This window comes from Erithacus rubecula (genome assembly GCF_903797595.1).
Source record: "Erithacus rubecula genome assembly, chromosome: 9".
NCBI lineage: Eukaryota > Metazoa > Chordata > Aves > Passeriformes > Muscicapidae > Erithacus > Erithacus rubecula.
The window spans coordinates 3,755,076-3,775,133 of record NC_136660.1 but is presented as its reverse complement, the minus strand read 5'-3'; the positions used below and the strand labels follow the sequence as shown (position 1 = coordinate 3,775,133).

Sequence of the window (20,058 nt, the reverse complement as noted above, 5' to 3'; positions counted from 1 at the left end):
ATGTGTTAGGGGATGTGGGGTGGGAGTTCCAGGGAGGTTATCAAACATCTGCTCAAGGTTGTTGGAGTGGTGCCTTACTGACTTGGCACACTTGTGTCTTCAGGATGAGAGTTGTGAGGTGCTTCTGATGCTCAGGTGTTTGAGGTGGATTTCAAAAACACAGAAGGAGCTGGGGAATTGGTGGAGTAGTGCCCCTGGAGAGCAGGAGATGGGGAAGAAGTTGTGAAAACTCAGAAGCCTGACAGAGAAACTGTTGAAGGCACAAGCTGGAGTTGTCCCAGTGCAAAGGAGCTACAGGAAGAGATCAGCTAAAAAATATCACAAAGTCCTCAGCAAGGTGAAATTCAAGGAGGAAAGCAAAGCTGGAAGGATTTAAAATTAATGGCTATGCACGATGAAAGTCTGAAAGCCCAGGGTGAGGTGGGACTGTCGAGGACACCAAGAAAAGGCTGAAGTTGTTCCTTGTCCTCCTCAGCAGAACATGAATGCCAGTCACACCTGACAGCGAGGACATCTTAAAGAAAAGAGCCTTTGAGGGCTCATGAAGAACCAGTGACATGTCAGAACATATGGGCAAGGCAGAGGTGGTGGCAGGGAGGAGCTCATTTTCCCTCTGTGAATAAAACCCTGTGGATAAGGTAAATAGACACCATGCCTTCTGCCTTCACCAAGTTGTCTGCCTTTGTCTCATGCAGTGAGCTGGAGAGGTGGTTGCTGCTTGAGAATTACTTTTCAAGAGGCAAAAAGGCCACTAAGGGGGAACAACTAGAGGTCCAGAAAACATGGCCTCTGCGGAGAGACTGGAAGAATTAGGTTTTGTTTAGTCTAAAGACAAGAGAGGGCTGAGGAACAGGACAGCAGACATCAAATACGTGAGGTAACCGCAAAAGGGGGAGAAATAAAAAAATCTCTTCTTTGAATTTGCTGTGCATCAGAGGTCACTGACTGACTTAAACAACAACACTGGAAATTTGGGTAGTCTCTAAGAAAGATAATAAATATGGCCTTATGAATCAGGGCTTGGGTATTGCCTGGACTGGATCACTGGGGAAGCATGTGGTGTCACTATCCTCAGAGGACAGCAACAGGTTAGAGAAATATTTGCCCAAATGGGCTAGGTACAGACTTTTTGTTCCTTTGGTTGCTTTGAAGATGTTCCCTCCTCAGTTTCGTGTCACTCTCATTTCACAGGAATCCTTTAATCTCTGTTTGGTTTGCTCAGGGGAGGCAGAAGGGGAAGAGAAAGGGGGATAGTCAGGAACAGTGGTTTTGGGCTGATGGTTTTCTGCAGCCTGGGGGCACGCTGGCTCTTTGGCAGAAGGTGGTGGAGTGGAATGAGCCTGCCACCATAAGGTTTCCATTTACCATCCAGGGGTCTGCACCACTACTGGGAAACCTTGGGGGGGCCTTCAAGCATGAAAATCCACTGGATGAGCTGACCCTGGGAGTCTTGCCCAGCCTGGATTTCTCTGCTTTCTGTGGTGCTAAGAGCTTCAGCATGGCAGGGACAAATGTGTTTGCTGCTTGGGAATAGCTGGCTGACCCATGGATGCCTGCCCAAAATGAGCATTGTGCTGCCCAGAATTGGCCATCCCACCATCTCTCCCCTGGCAGTGCCAGAGGTGCTCTGTTTGTCCTGGGTGCAGCCAGCACTGTGTGGGCCATGTGTTCTTGACCCTTTCTTGTCCTTTGTTTTTGCAAGGGGCTCTCCCAAATGGTTGTCAGAATATTTCTGCTTGTCTATTGTTGAGCACTTTAATTTGCCTAATGGGCTGGCTGTGGTTATGCCAAAGGCCCCACTTACCCTTATCAGATTCTCCTAGCTCTGGAGGCTGGCTGGCTCTTGTTGTCCTTACTTTGAAACAAACAGAGATGTTTGGAGATGCACCTGGGATCTGTGATTAAACTCTGCTATCAGACTAATTGAGACTAATGCTTAATTTTTCTGTGAGGCTTCACCTTGATGTCTACTTTGATCATAGCATCCTGTGGACTTTTTTCTGGTGCTGTGCTTGTGGCCTTGGGCTGGTGATGGTGTGCTGGGATGCTCAGAGTGCCTGAGCAGTGACTTTTATCCTCAACAGCTGCTGCTGTTCACTGCCGAGTCTCGGTGATGTCATGGGTTTGATTTTGGGGGTGAGCTTGGATGACTGGCATAACCTGTTGCCTCAGCTTAGCATTGGTCAGATTTTTTGGCAGTGAAATCCTGATGGTCCTTTCACTGTCCAACATTTCTGCAATCCTTTGAAGAACCTCTTGCCACTCTGCAAGGGTGTAGCCAAGAAGGGAATGTTTTATAGCAAGGTACATGGCATTTTTGCCTTTTCATTGAAAGTTCTCTGAGTAAATGTTCCCTCCATCTCCGCTTGTATCATTTGTCCCCTGGCGGAGGAAGGGAAGTTGGCTCTAGAAGAATATGAGTACTCAGGATATGTAGTGTGAAAACTGCAGCATGGTCAGTGTTTAAAATAGGCCAAACCCATTGTTTGGGGTCTGTGCACCCAGCTGGGGCGTGCCTGCTCTGAAATGGGGTCAGTCTGCACTGAATGCCCATGGAGCCCATGAATTAGGGGTTCCATGCCACACTGGGTAAGGTCATGCTCAGACATTTTAATCAGCATTTCATAACTAATTGCCTGGCCACAGCTATCTTGTTATCAATTAACATAGTCCTGAATGTCAGGAAGTAACTGTATCTCTCTAACTCCCTAAGGCTGGCTTCTGGGTCTGTGAAATGGCTGGATTTCCTCACAGGGATGGATTACATGTTTACATCTTCCCTGCTGCTGGAGTGTGTAGTGAGGATGACCCAAGTAAGCAACAATAATGTCTTCGTGTTCCTTCTCTCTCCTCCTTGTCTTACGTACACTAAGCAAGAGGAAAAAAACTCTTGTATGTGAGTTCTTGGAACAGGCTGGAAGACACACACATTGCAAACACTGTACTGCCTGAATCCAAGAAACTAGAGGGGAAAAAAACAAGCAACAGCATTTGGGAACCTTTGAGAATGGACACTTTTCCAGACTTCAGGAAATGCCCCTAAGTGCTTGGGATCATTTCAGTGATCCTCTCTGTCCAGAGAGCACTGCTGTCTCAAGCTGGAGAATATCTCTGTCAACAGCAGAAGGCCTCTCACCAAACCTGCTCCTCTACATCCAGCTTTTAACATCTGATAGTCTGGAACACGAGACTTTCCAGAATAGGATAAATTGGACCCGTTTGCAAAACTAAGCCTCTCCTTTTCTGCAGACAAAGAGCGTGGAGGGTGGCATTTTATCTCAGTGGCTGAGAGAAAAGGAATCATTGCAGTTCAGTTGTGGTCAGTGGCTAGTTGAACAGGCCATGAGGAAGATGAAGTGAACAGAGGGCTCCTTGCTGTTCACCACAGTATGTGCAGTGAGGTGGACCTGCCCTTAGGTGGCTGCTCATTTGCTCGCTTGGGCTACGGAAAGGCAGAGCTTCTCTCAGGAAGTTTTCTGTCTGCATAAAAACCAGAGCAGCTGAAAAGGGACAGTGCAGATGGTGCTCGTTTCCAGAGGCCATATGTTTGGAGGGACCTTGGGTACCCTTACAAGAATCCTTTGTTTTCTCAATGCTCAGTTTCAAAGGTGCTCTGGAGGTCTCCTCTTCACAGGAGACCGCTGCTTCCTCCCACTCGTCCAGCCTGACACGTTTTCTCTGTCCCCTCCTCCGTCCCCCGCTGCTCCACAAGCCTCACAGCTGGATAAACAGCTCTTGCAGTCACTTACAGCCCTCCAGTGCCTTCCAGCACGGAGAGATGCTTCCTGAGCAGCCCGCCGTGGGTGGATGCTCGTGCTGCAGCCCCCGTGCCAGCACCAGCTCCGCTCCGCTCCCTGCAAGATCAGCTCCAAATCACACGGGGTCTGGAGGTGCTAATTGCAACTGTGGCTTCTCTGTCCGTGCAAGCCTGAGGAATTTGGTGATCTGGAAGCTCTGGGTCTGTCTGCTGGCTGGGCTTGGAAACGTTTGCAGTTGCTTTTATCACTTCTCTGTTTGTAGGGAAAGGGAATCTAGCTCATCTCCTATGCAGCACTCACCCCAAAAGAGCCTGCTCTTAGGAGAGGAGGAACCCCCAGTAGGTAGGATTTGTGCTTGTGGCTGTCAAGACTGTTGGCTTCTGGTTGTTTGGGGTTCACCACCAAGACCAGGCCCATGTGGGGGCAAGCAGGCCAAGTTTCCACATGGTTGCCCCAAACTGGCTGGGCCTGGAAGAGACGTGTCACAGGGACTGAGTGCAGTGGTGGTGTGGTGGCTCTTGTGACTTTTGTAAAGGGTCCCATGCAGCCTGGTCAGCTCATGGGTTTGTTCCCTTGGCTTGCAGAGTTGTCAACATCCCTGTCTGGGCCAGAGCAGCTCTGCCAGAGCTTTGTGAGCTCGCTGCACTGCTGGTGGTTGTAGCTGTTGAGAGTAGAGGCTCAAGTGTTTCCCTCCTCCTTTACCCACTCTTTCCTCTAATGTGCATCAATTTACTACTTGTATTAAGGACTGAGCTGCTTTAGAACCTCTGCTCCCCCTTGTCGTTTATCACTGTGACACAGTATGACCAAAGCATTTTGCTGAAGCTTTATTTTGCTTCATAAAATCCCCTATGCTTTGCAACAGCTTATCCAGCAGCACCTCCTCCCTTCCTGCTGTCTTTAGGACATCTTTCCTCCTCCTCCTTCTCCTTCTCCAGCCCATGTGAGATGATGTTGCTTTTGGAAATGACTCTGTCTGAGGGCTTTGCTTTCTCCTGGGTCACACGGATGATCCCGGCGTTTGAAGCCCAGTCCCTGGATTGACTTACTGCAGCCAAGACTGTCCCTGCAGCTCAATGAGGAGTGTTTACACAAGACTGTGCAGTCCCCTTCACACAGCCATTAATTTTATAGGGGGCACGTAGCAGAGATGGGCCTCCAGTGCTCCTCTCTGCTTTGATCTCTGTGGGGTGTGTGGCCCAGAGCTGCTGGCATTGCTGATTTACTCTGCTCTGTGGATGGAGCTTCTGGAGCAAACAAGAGCTCATGTTTGCTCTCAGTGGCATGGCAATACCATTTTGGGCTGGTTCTGTTGGCAGTCATGTCCTTAAGTTTTTATTTGAGTATTAGCTCAGCAGTTCAGTTCATGAGTGCCCCAAGTCCACACAGAGCAGGTAGGTGGGTTATTAAGATTCTGTAGCACTGCTAATGGAAATAAAGTCAGTGTGTTGGCAAGCTGTAAGCACTGACCTTGTGACAGGGCACTCAGTCTGAAACAAAATCTCTCCAAAACAGTTCACTCACAGAACTTTATTGTCATCCAAGCCAGACTCAGAAAACTTTCTTTTTTTTCTTTTCTTTCTTTTCTGCCAGTCTGGCATAAACTAGGGTTCCAGCATGCGTCTGACCTTGCCCTCCTAAATGACCTGTCTGATCAGAAGCCCTTTTGTTATTTAGACCTGGTGTACCAAGCAGGACAATGACCTCAGGATCAAGACCAGTGGTGGGCAATTGCCAGGCGAACCAAATCTGGGTTGCCCCTGAGCTCTTGTCCTAAATTTGATGGAAATTTTTGTGAGTTGTTAAGCCTTCCATCTGCGAGTGCTGACTTTAGTTCTGTCAGCCATCATAAAAGTGGTTGTTATTTTTTGTGTTTTAACCAAAAGTTACTTTCTAGAGGTAACCTCTTCTGATAAACCACAGTGAAAGCCTAAAAGCCTAAAGTGTCTAACATTTGACAGGGCAGCTTCAGGTCACCAAACCTGGTGTGAGAGAGACATGCTAAGTGAGAGATTTCCAATGTGGAAAACGTTTGTTCATCCCAAGTCTCAGGTTTCTTTTGTGGACATTCAGCCAGGGGTATTTTCAGGATGAGGACGTATTCTGCAGGTGCTCACTGTGCGAGGAGGAGGTTGCTGCCTGTTATCTGTCAGCTCGCCTGTTATACTGCTTAGCCTTCCTTCTTGGCACTCTGTGTGAAGAGGGAAAAAAAAAAAAAAGAAAACAGAATGTCTATAAAGTATGGAAAATGTAGAAACCCCTGACAGTTGTATGGTGTGTCTTGCTTCTCCCACAGAGAGGAAACCACAAAATAGTGAGTCCAGGGGTTTCTTTCCACACACACAATATCTGTCAGGATTTTGAGGAATTTTCTGGGAACTGATGAAAGAAATGTGCTGTTTAAGCCCTGATATATACTGTACAACCATTCTGTTTGAGGGAGATGCAGTGCTCCACACTGGCAGGCTCCAAAAAAAAGTTTCCAAAATAAAAGAAACCCGAAGTATTTGAGGGAATTTCTTTCGAGAGGGCAGGTTGGCTTCTATGGGATCAGAGGCAGAAGAAAAGGGGAAAATTTGCTTGTATTAAATAGAAAATGTACCTGATATCTTTAATAGCTGTAGTTTCTTCATTAATCATTTCACACATTTGCAAGATCACCGATTAAAGAATTAATGATTGCTTATTTTTCTTCTCTCTTTCAGGTCCGCCTGTAAGTACCGAGCTCCACGGTTTGAGAAGCTGCTGTGCTTCACATGCATGGGCTGCCACGTGCTGAAGGAGATGTGTTTGCAGAAAAGGGAAAGATAGATCACAAACACATGGCAGGGACTGGGCTGGAGGGACTTGTTCCCTGCAATTCACCCGGGCTGGCTGAGCTGCTGGGCCTTCAAGTATAGCTGTGCAACTATCAATTTCAGAGGAAAAATTGTGTTGACAGCTTCCTTTTCAAATGTTAGCTAATGTAAAACCTCAGCACAGACAATTTGGGCTTCAGGAAAATAGCTAGGTTATTGCAGAAATTTTCTTGCAGCTATTAGGAGACCCACAGTGAACCAAGAGCAGCAATGCAAGGGCTGAATCCTGGAGCTCTCAGGATTGCAAAGAAACGTTGTCTCTAGCATGGTCCTTGCAGAGGAAATGGTTTATACCCATGTTACAATAGAGGGGCTGTTCAGGGTTTCTGTGAAGGAACATGAGAAGTTGAACATACGGTAGTCATCTTTTGTCTGTTCACGCAAAAATGTCTTAAACAGTTTGCAGATGACGTTCTGAGTAGTAGTTGCTGCACAACCTATTTTCTTTCCCCTTTCATCAGGCTGAAATGCTATGGACTGAACTCCCACAGATATACGAGCACAGACCTATTTAATGACAGCAATCTTCCAAAAAATTGCACCTCCCAGGCCAAAAGGTCTGAAAGCATTTCACAGCTGGATCCCCTGATCCACACAGAATTTCACTGATAGCTTACCCCAGGGGCTTTCAGGACTGGCTGCTGGAGTGGATGTATTTCAGCATTTGCTGTGACTTTTTAGGGGGACAGCACCTCTCTGCAGGCAGCTGCAGCTGGCTCCTCTGCCACTTCAGCCTGGGCAGCCCACATGTTAGCCCTAAAGGAGTGAGGTGGGCACAGAATTGGTAGTGGTGTTGGCATCTCTGCTATTGCTGTGAGAAATTAGAGAGAAATCGCTAGATCTCTCATCTAGAGAGCAGCCAGTGCCTTTGTGAGGTGAGGAAGGTGCACACTCCAGGCTTCCTCTGCAGCAATAAGGGTTAGAAACCTAATATTGTAATGAGAGATTGAAGCCTGGCAGAAGCACATAGGACCACCAGAGAAGTGCTGACATTGTGTGCTACTGTATCCTGGCTTATTGTGACCCCCTGAACCTGTCTCTGCAAGCAGGCTTCTGGGGCAGGCTGTGAGGAATGCTACAGCCAATGGAAATAACAAGAGGAAGTTGGGCAGACTGAGTGTTCTTAGCCAAAGTGGAATTTATTTTGGACTAGTAGGACCCTCATCTCATTCAGGAGCTCTTGGGTTTCTGATCAGCTGGAGAGTGAGATTGGCTCAGTCACTGTGAGCACAAGTTCAGCTCTGAGGAGCTGAGTGAGTCCTACATGTCACTGTAGGAAATACTCCCTCACCTTCTCATTTCTGGTGACTGAAATGGAAATGATTTAATGAGCAACATCCTGGGCTCCTGCCTGGCTGACTGTCATACACACTGTTCTGGATAGTGACCCCAAAGCAATGACCACCCCACATCTCTCCCATTTTTGTTTCCCAGCTTGCAAAAAGAGGCAACACACTCGGTGAAAGGGCTTAGCTCCCAGTGTTGGTGTTGGCTTGAGTGTGGAGATGTGCATTAGAAATGCACTGAGCCCTGCTCCCAGTGCAGGAAAACAAGGACAAAAGCCAGGGAAATGGATGAGGAACACCACAGCAGCAGAAGGGAACTTCATGTTCTTGTCTTGCCCAACCAGCGCTTCCACCCTTATTCCTGAAGTCAGGCAAGGCTTTGGTGAAGGCAGGGACAGCCCGCAGTCATGTAAGGTATTTGATGAGATTGGGACTAAAAGGGGCAAAGGAAGGAAGTGATGAAATCCTGCAATAGTCCTTTTGCTGTCTGGACCACATCCGAAGCAAACGATCCTCTCACGGACATTTTCTCTCCCATTTCTGATCATGCAACATTTCTGTGGCAACTGCAGCAATTCCATACATGAAAAATAATATTTAGCAGATGGAAGCTAAGGAAGAGAGTCAAAGCCCTGTAATTAGCTTGTTCTCCGTGGACTTGCAGATACCTTCAGAGCTCGTGTGGAGAGCTGTGGGTAGAGCCGTGCCAAAGGGAGAGAAAACTTCATAAGCAGGAGATTAGGAAACCAAGGCAATCAGAGCTGATGGTCAAGGAGCTGTGCAGAGTTTTTTTAACCATTCTGTTTCTTAAATCATTCCATGTGATTCCATGTCTTTATCAAGCCCTCCCTTCAGAGTCTGAGGCTGGTTTTTGCTGTTTTGGGATATTTTGTTACAGGGCCTCACAGGAAGGCCACAGCTCCTGGTAAATGCTTCACTGTTTCTGTTTCATCCCCTCATTCTTTCTGTCCGGCAGTACTTTGATCAGGAGGCCTCCAGCATTCATGTGGTGGTAGAAAGTGGACTTGCATAAAAAATGTGACATGGAATAGAATATTGCAAACAAAACATGGCCCAAACAGGAGCTTTGTAGATCCAAACTTAAAGGGTAGCATAATCCTCACAGACTCTCCTGTGTGGGGAACACCACTTTGGAAGATGTCTTTGAAGGTCTGTTTGAAGAGGCAAAGTGTTCAATGTTCTTGCTGATGGGATTTGCTAGTTGCAGCAGGATTTAGAAGGCCTAAGTCACCTTGGGACAAATGCAAAAATCCATAACAACAGTATCTGCATCCGAGTTAGTCATGACTGAGGAAGGAGTGTGGGTTTTGGAATCGCAGCAGCGTGGTTTCCTGGTGATGGTTCCCTGCTCCCCAGGCTGTGGCTCACCTGGAGACTGCACGAGCCTTAACAGGCAGTTTCCCAGTGAAGGAAATGTAAACTGTACTGCTGGCTCTCCCCTGACTCAGGACAGAGGCTGCTGGGTGCCTTTCATGCTCTTTTAACTCTGATGTGGGAGCTTCAGGCAGCTTTTCATGACTCTACCCAACCTACACGGTATCATCCACCCACAAGTGCTCTTTGCTGGCTCCCTGTCACAGACAACCTTTCCTTATAAACATCTGGCATTTATTTGCTGTCCTACTGGGAGCTCCCTCTTTGCTGCTATTGCTTGCAGGGCTGTAACTCTGCACAGCCACATACCAGACACGGTGCAGTCATGTACCACTGCAGGTACTCACAGCAGAGACCTGAGCCCCAGCCTTGGGCTCTTCCACAGCTGAGACAGAAGAAGCAAATTCAGCTTTTACCTCAAAAGCCACGAGGGCAATCAGCCTGGGCTCAGCTTTCTGGAGGAAAGCAGCATTTAAGGGACTAAAAGTAGAGGAAAGCTCAGCATTGTGTTTTCCAGCAGCCACAAAATAATCCCAGGGTCAGATGCCGACACCAAGAGTTCCGCTCCCTTGCTGGCACACAGAGATATTATCAGGGCTGAGAACCCACCTAAAACCCTAGAAGAAAGCAGTTTCCCATAATATATCCTCAACAAAACTTAAAATCAAGCAGCTGTTCAGGGTTTCATCCACCTGAAAGGGGTGCTTTTGCAAAGTGTATATGGCTCTCCAATCTATCACGACATATGCTGCATGGAAAGGAATGCCTCCCACACCAAACAGCCCCGCCAGCTCTGCAGAGGGAAGTGGCTGAACTTCCACCAGGGAATGGTTTGATCCCAAGCAATAATGTTTGAGTTTGGGATACACAGCCTTTGTGTACACCCAGAAGAACAAACAGAGCTAAGTGCCTTCCCCTTCCAGAGATTTCAGATTATGTTCATCACACGCGCTGGGGCTGAACGTGTGGGGAGGCATGAAGAGGTGGCACCAATGGGGCTGGTGTCTCCAGCTGCAGAAACCAGAAAACCAGGTTTATGTCTGCAGACACAGTCAGCCAGGGGCAGGAACGTTCTGTTTTACATAAGGAAACCCCAAACATCACTGGAAACAGAACTGAGGGATTATTATCACGTCATTTTTGCAAAATATAGAGCAAAAGCTACATGACTGCTGAAGCCATAATCATCAAGATCCTTTAGCAGTGAGCTGCTATCTTCCAGATCTGCATAGCCTTCAGTTTTGGCAACCAGGAATGCAGAAGGGGTAATTTTAGTTGTTTTTTTTTTTTTTAAATTGCATAGTACAATTTAGCTGTAAGAGGCAGCCAACTGCCTTGTAGGTAAGTGGGTGAAGAAAATTGTCACTGGTCTTATGTTCATGTGTTTATGAGGCTCTGTCCAGTGTCACCTGACCCAAATCATTCCCAAAACCACTGTTAGGATCACTCACATGCTGACAATGCACTGGGAAGTATCTCAAAGGGGTAGAGGACACTGAAAACAGCTGCTCATATGTCTTCTTCCAGACGTGCTTTTTCCTGTGTCAGCTTGTGTTCTCACATTTTTCTCTTGCTTCTGGACAGGACAGTATTTTCAAGTCTAAGAGAATCATGTTTTAAAGTGATAACTCTATAAATAAAAAGCTAACACCCAGATGACTTTGGTCAAGAAAGACAAAAATGTGACAGTTGGCTACTGCAGGAAGCCAGTTCCCAGGACCTGGATTTTATGAAGTGTTGGAAATAGGGATTGTACTTTGTTTGACTGGAGACTCCTGTCTTCCTTTTGCTGCCTAAATTTCTGCATGTAATTTCTGTTGTGAGATGCTTGGGTTTGTCATGTGTGGAAATGGGCTGGTGGCTCAGACATTGTAAAGACAGGTTTGGACATACACAAACACACTCTTTAACTTTATCTTCTCTCTCTCAAAATCCCTGGACATTGCACCACAGTGTGAAGCTGCTGCTGTGGCTTAGTTCATTTGTGCTGTTTTATAACCTTGCTTTTGGCCAGTTACCAATTCCCTCTGATTTTTGCCTTAATTGCCAGGGGGACAAAGGTGCGATGGGAATCCCTGGGCGGCCGGTAAGTCAAGCCACTTCTTTTGTGTGCCCTACCTTTCCCATTCTCTTCCAACCCCCAGGATTTGGGGCTGGGGGAGGGTGGCTTTCAGGGTAACCCTTGTCAGTTTGAGCAAAACTACTCTCCCTGATCCCCACATCACTTCTGGTCTCAGCAGGGTGAGCAAGCCACATACATGCTGGAGGTGTTTCTTTTTCACCTGCTGTATTCTCCAGGCCCTCTTCTGGTTCAGCATCCCCCTGTTTGGGTGTCTCCCACTGCCACCTCGTGCTCCAGCTGGGCTTGCTAATCCTAGGTTTGCTAACACACACCCCTGCTTGCCACTGGCAGCTGCTCCTTCCAAATAACTCTTCCCTGAGCAAAGGGGGCCATCCCCTGCCTGGCTGAGCACTGCATTTTGGAGCTGCTCCTTGCTCAGGCATCCCATGGTGAGGGAAGAGGACTGGGGCAGGAGCTGAGGCTCATCCCAGCCCCATAGCCAGGGTTGTGGGGTGGGAGAGCGTGCCATTGCTGCTGATGCCTGTGTTTGTCTCTCTCCCTTTCTCTCTCTCTTCCCTGCACCCTCTTGCATGTGGCTGTGACGGCTGCCACTGACCCAGGGACTAAAAGGGCAGTCTGGAGAGAAGGTGAGTCAGCCTCTTGTAGCCTGTAGCACCCCCAAACTGTCCTCTTCTAGGGCCAGCCCCAGCTTCCCTGTCACAGTCATGGCCACTGCAGCCAGCTTTGGGCTCCCACACCCCTGGGCTGCCCCATCTTCTGTGTCAGTGCAAGTGTATTTCCCAAATTCCTTCCAGGCCAGTCAGCCTCCAAAGATGCTGTGTTTCTTGTTTATGACAATTTACTAACAGCATAAGAGCCAGTGGGCACAGGCAGGGCTTCCTTCAAAGCTTCCTGGATTTTAACCATTGATTTTCTCCCCTTCTGGCAGCTCTGCTTGCCCCAACCAACCTGCAGCTCCCCTCTACCTCCCAGGTTAGTCTGATCCCTGGTGCAGGTGGGAGTAAGGAATAAAAGTGGCATTTAGAGGAAATCTAACAGTGTAGTTTAAGAGTTTGAGTCTGTGGGACACTGTCTCACAGACTATTTGCCATGCAGTGAGTTGGGGTTTGTACCCACAAAGTGCTGGTTTACAAAGCAGTCCTGCTGTTTCGAAGTGTTTGGCATTTTAGTGTTGGTATACCCAGAGCTGTGAGTACCTCCCACCTGAGAGGGCAGGGAAATGGAGGTGTTTGGGATTCCTGAAAACCTGAATAACAGTATGTATGAATTAAGAAAGGTGTAGATATTTGCCTGACAAGGAAGGTTGTCTATGCAGTACCATACCAGACCCATTTGCTCCTCTTCATAATAGATAGAGGAAAACACAAAAGGAAGGGTAAAGCAGGATAGAGATTCTGTCTCCTTGTGTTCACTGTTTGCTCATTGGAACCAGTCAACATTATCCAACAGACCAGAATTTCCCACCCAAGGCCATTCTGCTATTTTCTCTGCATATCCTTGCATTTGTTTCTGGCCAAAGTTTTCATGAAGGGACAGCAGATAGATACAAACAATGGAAAAAAAAGCACTCCTAGTTCCCCCTGCTTCCCCAAAGCCCTCCATGAGAGCTCCAAGTCTTTGGCAGTCCATAGCTTTATTTTGCAGAGTGCTTTGCTTTCTTACAGGCTGCTTGGTTTATGGGATGCTCCATCCCGAAACTCCTCAGCCCAGGGCACTTCTGGAGCTGCCTCTTAGTAATACACCATGTTTCCAAGGAGAGTGACATGTCCTGCCCATCACACACTGTGGGTGGCTGGGAGTTGGAGAGGCAGCTGTTTCCTTTTCCAGCAAGCACTTTGCTTTGTTTTATCCACATCTCAGCTGAGTTTGAGAAGCATGCAAGTGAGGCATTTTCTGGAGGCAACCAAATAAGCTGCCTATAGCTCCCATTTCCCTGGAGTCCAGCACATCCCTCTTTTTCTTTCTTCTGCAGGACACAATCCTCCTGGAACTCGCAGGAAGGATGCAGAAAGGGTTTCAGGCCATCTTTCACACTTGCAATGGGGCAGAACCTCTGTTTTGCCAGAAAGTGTTTTATGTGTTTATATTCCTCCTTGCTGTGCAGCTTCCATTTTCTGGCACATCTGAGCAGCTCTCAAGGACATATTTTCTCCCAGAGTATCAGGCAGGATCTGGGGGAGGCCAGAACAGCAGCTGCCCCATAAGCCCTGAAGATCTCACACCTAGGGCACCCTCACTTAACCCCAGTGTTGACAGGAATACAGCTGTTTCCCCTGCTGTTCTCACCCCTTTTCCTCTGCTGTGTCTCTCTGCAGGGTGCTCCAGGAGAAGCTGGCATGTCTATCATTGGGCCCCGTGGTCCACCCGTGAGTGGCTTCTCTCTCTATTTTTGTCTGATGCAGGATGTGGGCAAGTTACTGGGAAAGACTTAGGAGGGGCTTTAAGACTCAGCATCAGCTGTAAAGAGCAAAAACGCTGTATAATGTGGTTCCCATGCTGAGCCAGCCTTGGTTTTATACTGCTATTATATACTATATATAATGAAATTATAGCTCATATTCCAGAGCAAACAACGAAGCCTTCCCTTAGCAAGGAAACCAAATTCCTCCATTTAAAAGGAGGGAGCATATTTCCTTTTTGCCACGGGGCTGTTATCACTTTTGGAGAAAATTTGCCCTTTACCTGATTTGGTTTAATCAGCAGGGAACAAGCCCCTTGATTTTACTGAAGATCAGGATAGGAGCTAAGGCAGTGACTGAGGAGCTCACAGAGACAAAGAATAGTTCAGAGGCCTTTGTCCTGTACCCAAAACCTTGGAAGCTCTTTGTCAGCATGGTTACCACTCATCTGGCTGAGAAAAGGCAGGATTTTGCAGGCTCTTCCAGTAAAAGTATCTCTACAAGGTGCAACGAGTCAGCCAGACAAAACTTTTTGGAAGGACAGGGCCCTAAAAAAAGGCCAAGATGAAGGGTTGGAGTGCCCTAAATGCACTGTGGTTCAGCCATCAAGTCTCTGCTTTTGTGCAGCCAGACCTCTCCTCTCCACCCCTGCACAGCCTTCATGGGGCATTTCCATGAAAAAAGACCTGGAGATTCAATTCCCTCCCTCCCAGTGGGCACTTCCAATTGTGATTAACCTGTGGAGAGCACTGTCCTTGACCTGCAGAGAGGATGGGCTGCTGGCAGCCTTTGTTTCATGGCAGAGGTCAAGTGAGAGACACCCAGGCAGTGCAAACACTTGGCTACATCTGGCTTTCCAATTAACTTCCCAAAAGCCCCATGACAAGTGTTTCTAATAAAAACCAGCTTTGCCCACCTGCTGGGGATGCTGGAGTTTGAGAAGCAACAGAACCAAAGCCCAGGGCCCAAATGGGTCTCCCCAAGTGTTTTATGCCTAGCAGATGGCTCCTGGCCACGTGTCCAGGCAAGGAAGAAGGGCTGGCAAATCTCTCAAGCCAAAGTCTGAGCAAGACCACCCTGCTCCACAAACAGCAGATTTTGGAGGGTAAGTGCCCTGCTGCTTTTGCTGTTTCCCACAAGCTCTGGCTGTCAACCTTCTGGAGAGAGTAATTACAGTAATCAGAGAGAAAAGCCATCAGTTCCTGTCCATGTAGGTCCTGCAAAGGAGACAGTTTTCTTGAAGGACACGTGCCTGGGCTGCAGGACAATTTTGATTGCTTTGCTGCTGTTTGGGAAAGCGCAGAACACGTCGTGTCTTTAAACAGCAGAAAAATCAGATGGCAAATGGTATCTAAAAGGGGGTTTTGCCTACACCAGTCAAGGCCCTGAGGTGCCAGGACTGGCCCAACTCCACACTTTCCCCCTGCAAATCCTACTGTGAAGATGATCCAGTTTCCTGGGGAGCTGGTGATAGGTCAGAAGGATGGCTGAGCACCGAAGACAAACAAGGAAACCCTGGCCAAGGGGCCACTGGGAAAGATGTGGGATGACAAATAGTTTCCAGATTTTTGTTTGGAGGTTGAAGTTTTTGCTTAGCTCCTGGCCAGAGGAGGGACAGTGCGCCGATAGTGGCAGAAACAGACGGTCTCCATGATTTGGCAGCTCCCAGCATTACATACTTCATGCAATCAACATTTTGAAAAGGAAGACAAGGAAAAACCAGCCACCTAACAAAAACAGTCTCTTGGAATCACTCACTGCTGAACTGTTGTCTTGGCGTGATCCCGTGCAGATCATTCTGCTCCGAGGAGAAAGAGGCAACACTCTGTAGTCTACAGAGGAAGCCAAACTGCACCACTTCCAGGTTTTTCTCCCTAATTCTTTTTTTAGCACTTTTTGTCAGGGAGGTGTCCAGCAGGGAGCCAAAATTAATGAATTCTGGCTAGGCTCTTCTTGCTTCTTGCCTTTTCAGAAGCCAGCGGTGGACAGATCCTTTAATTTATAACCTATCTTCCCTTCTGGTCACTGGCCAACAGGGCCAGGTGGTTTTGTGTGTGTCTTGCAAAGCAGAGCTGAGCAAGTTCAGCTTTGCAGAACTGAAGAAACAGTGCAAATGTGATTAGGTCCTGCTAGCATTGTGCACAAAACCAGAACTCTTCAGTGAGACGTGAGGGATTTCATGGTGGGGGCATCCCTAAACCCTGCAAAGAGGCTCTTTGGGCCCATCCTCTTCAGGGCTAAACCTTCACTGAGTCTCTGCTTTTTTTGGGAAACAGACTGCAAAATCCTTAAGTGAAGCAATATATTTTCCAACAAAACTACAGTGCCTGTGCCTGGGATGTCACAGGCCCGCAAACTGAAGAACTCTGAAAAATTAACAGCCACGACATTTTCTCTTTTTTTGGTGGTCTTAAGTAGGGGTTGGAGAAGCTGCCAGACACATCCCAAGCCAGTGTTTGCTGTACCTGATCCCAAACTGGTAGCCACAACTAGCCAGGAAGGGGTGGGGGGAAAAGTCTTGATGCTCATGTTCCTCTCATCACACACCCTAACTCTTCTTTTTGTCTTAGCTCTCAGAGGATAAAAAAACCCAGCCAAACAAAACCAACCCAAAAAAACCCAACCAGAAAAAAAAAAAAGGAAAAAAAGAATCCCAGAAGAAAAAAAAAAAAAATCATCTCCAGAATTATTTGTGAGGAAAATGAATGAGCTGGGACATAAGATGAGGGTAGGAGGAGGAGGAGAGGGATGGTTCTATTTAGACATCATGACCTGCAAGGCTTGTCTTGCACAGAACAGCACCCTGCATTAAACATCTCAGGTTTATGGCAGCAAGAATTGCCATAAAATGAGCTCAGCCTCTGGAATATACTCCAAAAGCCTAACATATGGGCTAGGGACACCCATTTAATTAATGTAAAGACTTCAAGGAAACTGCCTGCAATCCAAACTGGAGCTGCTCCAGCATTTTCTTGGCCCTGTACAAATTGGAGTGGGGATGAGAGATTTCCCCTCCTTCCCAAGACACTTTCCCCTTGGAGGGGAATTGGGTATCTCCTCAGGGAGTTGTAGGATAATTGGTCAGAGGAAAGGCTCTGTAGAGAGGACTTAGGATGCATCAAAATCCATTTCAGTTCCTCTAAACTGCTGTCTCTGTTCCATCCTTCCCAGGGCCAGCCTGGAACAAGAGGTTTTCCTGGATTCCCGGTGAGTGTAACTCTTAATTTATGAGGTACAGAGGTGTGATATTAGTAGGAAGCCTCATAAGTGCTTTCTGTATCTCATCATTTCTTCCTGAAACCAATGACCTGATCTGATATCACTGGAAAAAGCAATTTTTTCCTTCATTTGTTTTTCTGCTTCTTTTTTTTTTTTTTCTTTTAAATTATACTTAGGGAGGAAAAAAAAAAAACAAACAAAAAAACAAAACAAACCACACAATTCTGAAAGGAAATTAATTTAAAAAAAAGTGTTAAAATAACATAGTTAAAGCCAGATCTGTTTGGTAAAAGAAAACCATCCTAAGAAATAACCCTATCCCAAACAAAGAAAACAACACATAGCTAGGGGAAATTCCAACTTTAATTGAGCTTTTAGGTGATATTCCAATAGCAGCAAGTGCCTGGGATCCAACTGCCTGCTGAGGGTCAGCTGGGGACTGTGCTAGGCTGAACACCCTGGTCATGCCAAAGGGAAAGGACATGAGACATGAAGGGGAATTCTTCTCCAGCACAGTTGCAAAAGAGCAGAGATTATGCCCAGGAGAGGACAAAGCAAATTTCATTTTAATCCAACAGTTGCTGGCAGCACTCTCTGAAGCACTGAGGCTGCTGAACAGTTTCTATTTATTGATATGCATTTACCCTGGACAGCAAGGAAGCCTGAGGCAAGCACCAACACCCCCCACACCCCTGCTCCTGCCAGGCAGCCCAGCTGCTGCTCCAGGACACTGGGTGTGCCAGAGCAGGTCTGCAAGGGAGACTCTCAAGCCTGGAAAACAGGAGGAATTGGCAGCTTCAAGCTGTCTGTGGCTCTGCCCGTGGTGAGAAGGGGGGCTGTGAGCTGCCCCTGGGCTGAGGAGAAGCAGATCTCTCCAGGACCTCGTGGTCTTTGGCTTTTGGAGGAGCAGAAAACAAACTGGCCCAGCTGATGAGAAAGTGCTGGGTGGGACAGCTCTACAGAGCCTGTTTCTCATCAAACAATACCTTCAGCATGTGCTGAGCTGTTTGTCACCTCGTCCTTGGCTCACTTTTATTATTCTGTCTTCTGCAAGAATTCCTCTGCCCCCAAAGGTGGGTGCCCTTTCAAATCAAAATCTTGAGAAAACTGCTGATATCCAACTGAACACTGAAATATTTTAAATTCTGAGATTTTTTTTTTCTTTTGCAAACTTCCTATGAATCCCTTCTTCCTTCTGTTCCTGTGTCCAGCATTGCTGCTGAAACATGCTGACAGTGAACAGAAGCAGACTGAAATCAGAGGGTCAGGAACCTGCCAGGACTGGGCAGGAGGGCAGGGAGTCACCTCAGGTCACCCCAGCCCATGCAGCCTTGTGGCACATGGTGCTTCCTGGGGCACAGGTGGACAGACACCCTGAGGGAAGCATTTCTCACCATTTCTCCTCTTTTATTTCAGGGCCCTATTGGCTTGGATGGCAAACCGGTAAGGAAACAACTTTTCCTGCCTCCTGCTGGGTCCCACTGTGCTGCCACACCTTGTGTTCTGCAGGGAAAGCTTGAGAGATGCAGCAGCACCTTTCTTGTGCTGCTCTGGGGACACACACTTCACTCAGCAGCAGCTGTTAAATCAACATCATCTAAAGTCTGCAGTGGCCAGAGCTGATGTATGTTTCCTTTCTTCTGCAGGGCCATCCTGGACAGAAGGGAGAGATGGTAAAAATACATGTTGTCTGTGGGTGGTGGGTTGGTTTGTAATGTTGTGCCTCAGCTGGAAACAAGCTCATGGGCAGGGTAGCAATCTTACCTCAGCTGATGCACTAGCTGCATCCCTAATTCTGTAACTTTATAATAGCAGTGCTGGGATGCATGTCTGTAATTTCTGCATTATGGCTCTCACATTCATCATGTCACAACAGCAACTCTCTAGTTAGGCATGGGATGTGTTTTCCTTGCACTTAGCAATTATGTTCTTTAAATATATTCTGGGAGCTGACATTTTTCGTGGTTGGCCTCACAGGACAAGTAAAAGTTGATGGAAAGATTTCTCAAAACCCATCTGGCAGCTTTCAACTTATCTAACAACAACCAAAAAAAGCATGTTTTTTGTATTAAATGTGGTTCCCTGCCCTGCCCCTTGAAGCTCTGTTTCATATGTGCATCATACTAAAATGCTTTTGGTTGAAAATGATAAACTTAGCCTGCACTTTATGGAAGCCCAGATGCTGTCTTGTTCCTCTTGACATCTCTGATGATGAAATCCCAAATATGAGCATGTCAAGAGTGAAGCTCTGTAGCCACCTTCACTCACTGAAGTGTTGAATGTTTTCTTCTGCTAATTCTGTAATTCTGTTGTTTGAGGCTGAGTGTCAGTAAAGCCCTCTGGCAAGCACATGTTGAAGATCCCCCTCCCCACTCCCCTGTTGCACAATCCCAGCTCAGCCTTCAGTCCTGGCTGCTTCTGGTTCCATCCCAGAGCATCAGCCGAGGAGACTCGCTGTCAGCTGAGGTCCTGGGAACAATAAGGGTGTGTTTTCCTGATGATTTTTCCCCCTCAACTTTTAATATTTCCCCCCCCCCGTGGTGCAGCCAGAGCATGTGTGCATTTTTGCTCCTCCAGAGTAACAGAACCCGGACCTCTCTTGGGAATTTTCTTCACAATTGTTTTTAAAAGCTCAGTTTTTTCACCTACTCCATATGCTGTGTTTTTGTCACTGTGAATGGAAAACAATCCCGTGTTAAATTCTGTGTTTCTTTAAAGGGTGCTGCAGGTCCCAGGGGACAACCTGTAAGTATCTCATCCCTATCCCATCTCTCCCCCTGATCCCTGTTCCCTTGCATTCACTGAATTCCTTCATTTACTGAGGCCTTTCTTGGTCATTTTTCTTTTGTAGGGACCCCCAGGACAAAAAGGAGAGAAGGTAATTTCAGTGGGGGCCTTGTTAAAAATCCAAAGAGAGGAAGGGACCTGGTGGACTGGTGCTGCTTGATCTGAGTGTGAGTGAGGCGTCCCAAGAGCAGAGGGGCAGGAGGCAGGGTGCTTATCGGGTGTGAATTGCCATAACTGCGCTGGGTTTGATACAATCACGATGATTTACACCTT

The 20,058-nt window shown here is 47.3% G+C and overlaps 1 protein-coding gene across 9 annotated transcripts in view; it reads left to right on the top strand.

The window, feature by feature from the left end:
* Positions 1 to 20,058, top strand: part of COL13A1 (collagen type XIII alpha 1 chain) — a 76,384-nt gene that overhangs the window by 19,241 nt on the left and 37,085 nt on the right. For 8 of the 9 annotated variants that reach the window (XR_013775135.1, XR_013775136.1, XR_013775137.1 and 5 more), the window contains 8 exons: positions 11,348 to 11,383; positions 11,980 to 12,006; positions 13,696 to 13,746; positions 16,951 to 16,986; positions 18,415 to 18,441; positions 18,645 to 18,671; positions 19,717 to 19,743; positions 19,850 to 19,876. Coding sequence is in view for 1 of the 9 variants with exons in the window: in XM_079312639.1 (XP_079168765.1) it covers positions 11,363 to 11,383; positions 11,980 to 12,006; positions 13,696 to 13,746; positions 16,951 to 16,986; positions 18,415 to 18,441; positions 18,645 to 18,671; positions 19,717 to 19,743; positions 19,850 to 19,876 (243 nt within the window). In the remaining 8 variants the exon portion in view is untranslated. Of the gene's footprint in view, positions 1 to 6,467; positions 6,472 to 11,347; positions 11,384 to 11,979; positions 12,007 to 13,695; positions 13,747 to 16,950; positions 16,987 to 18,414; positions 18,442 to 18,644; positions 18,672 to 19,716; positions 19,744 to 19,849; positions 19,877 to 20,058 lie in introns of those variants that run through there. The other variant, XM_079312639.1, reaches the window with a different exon arrangement.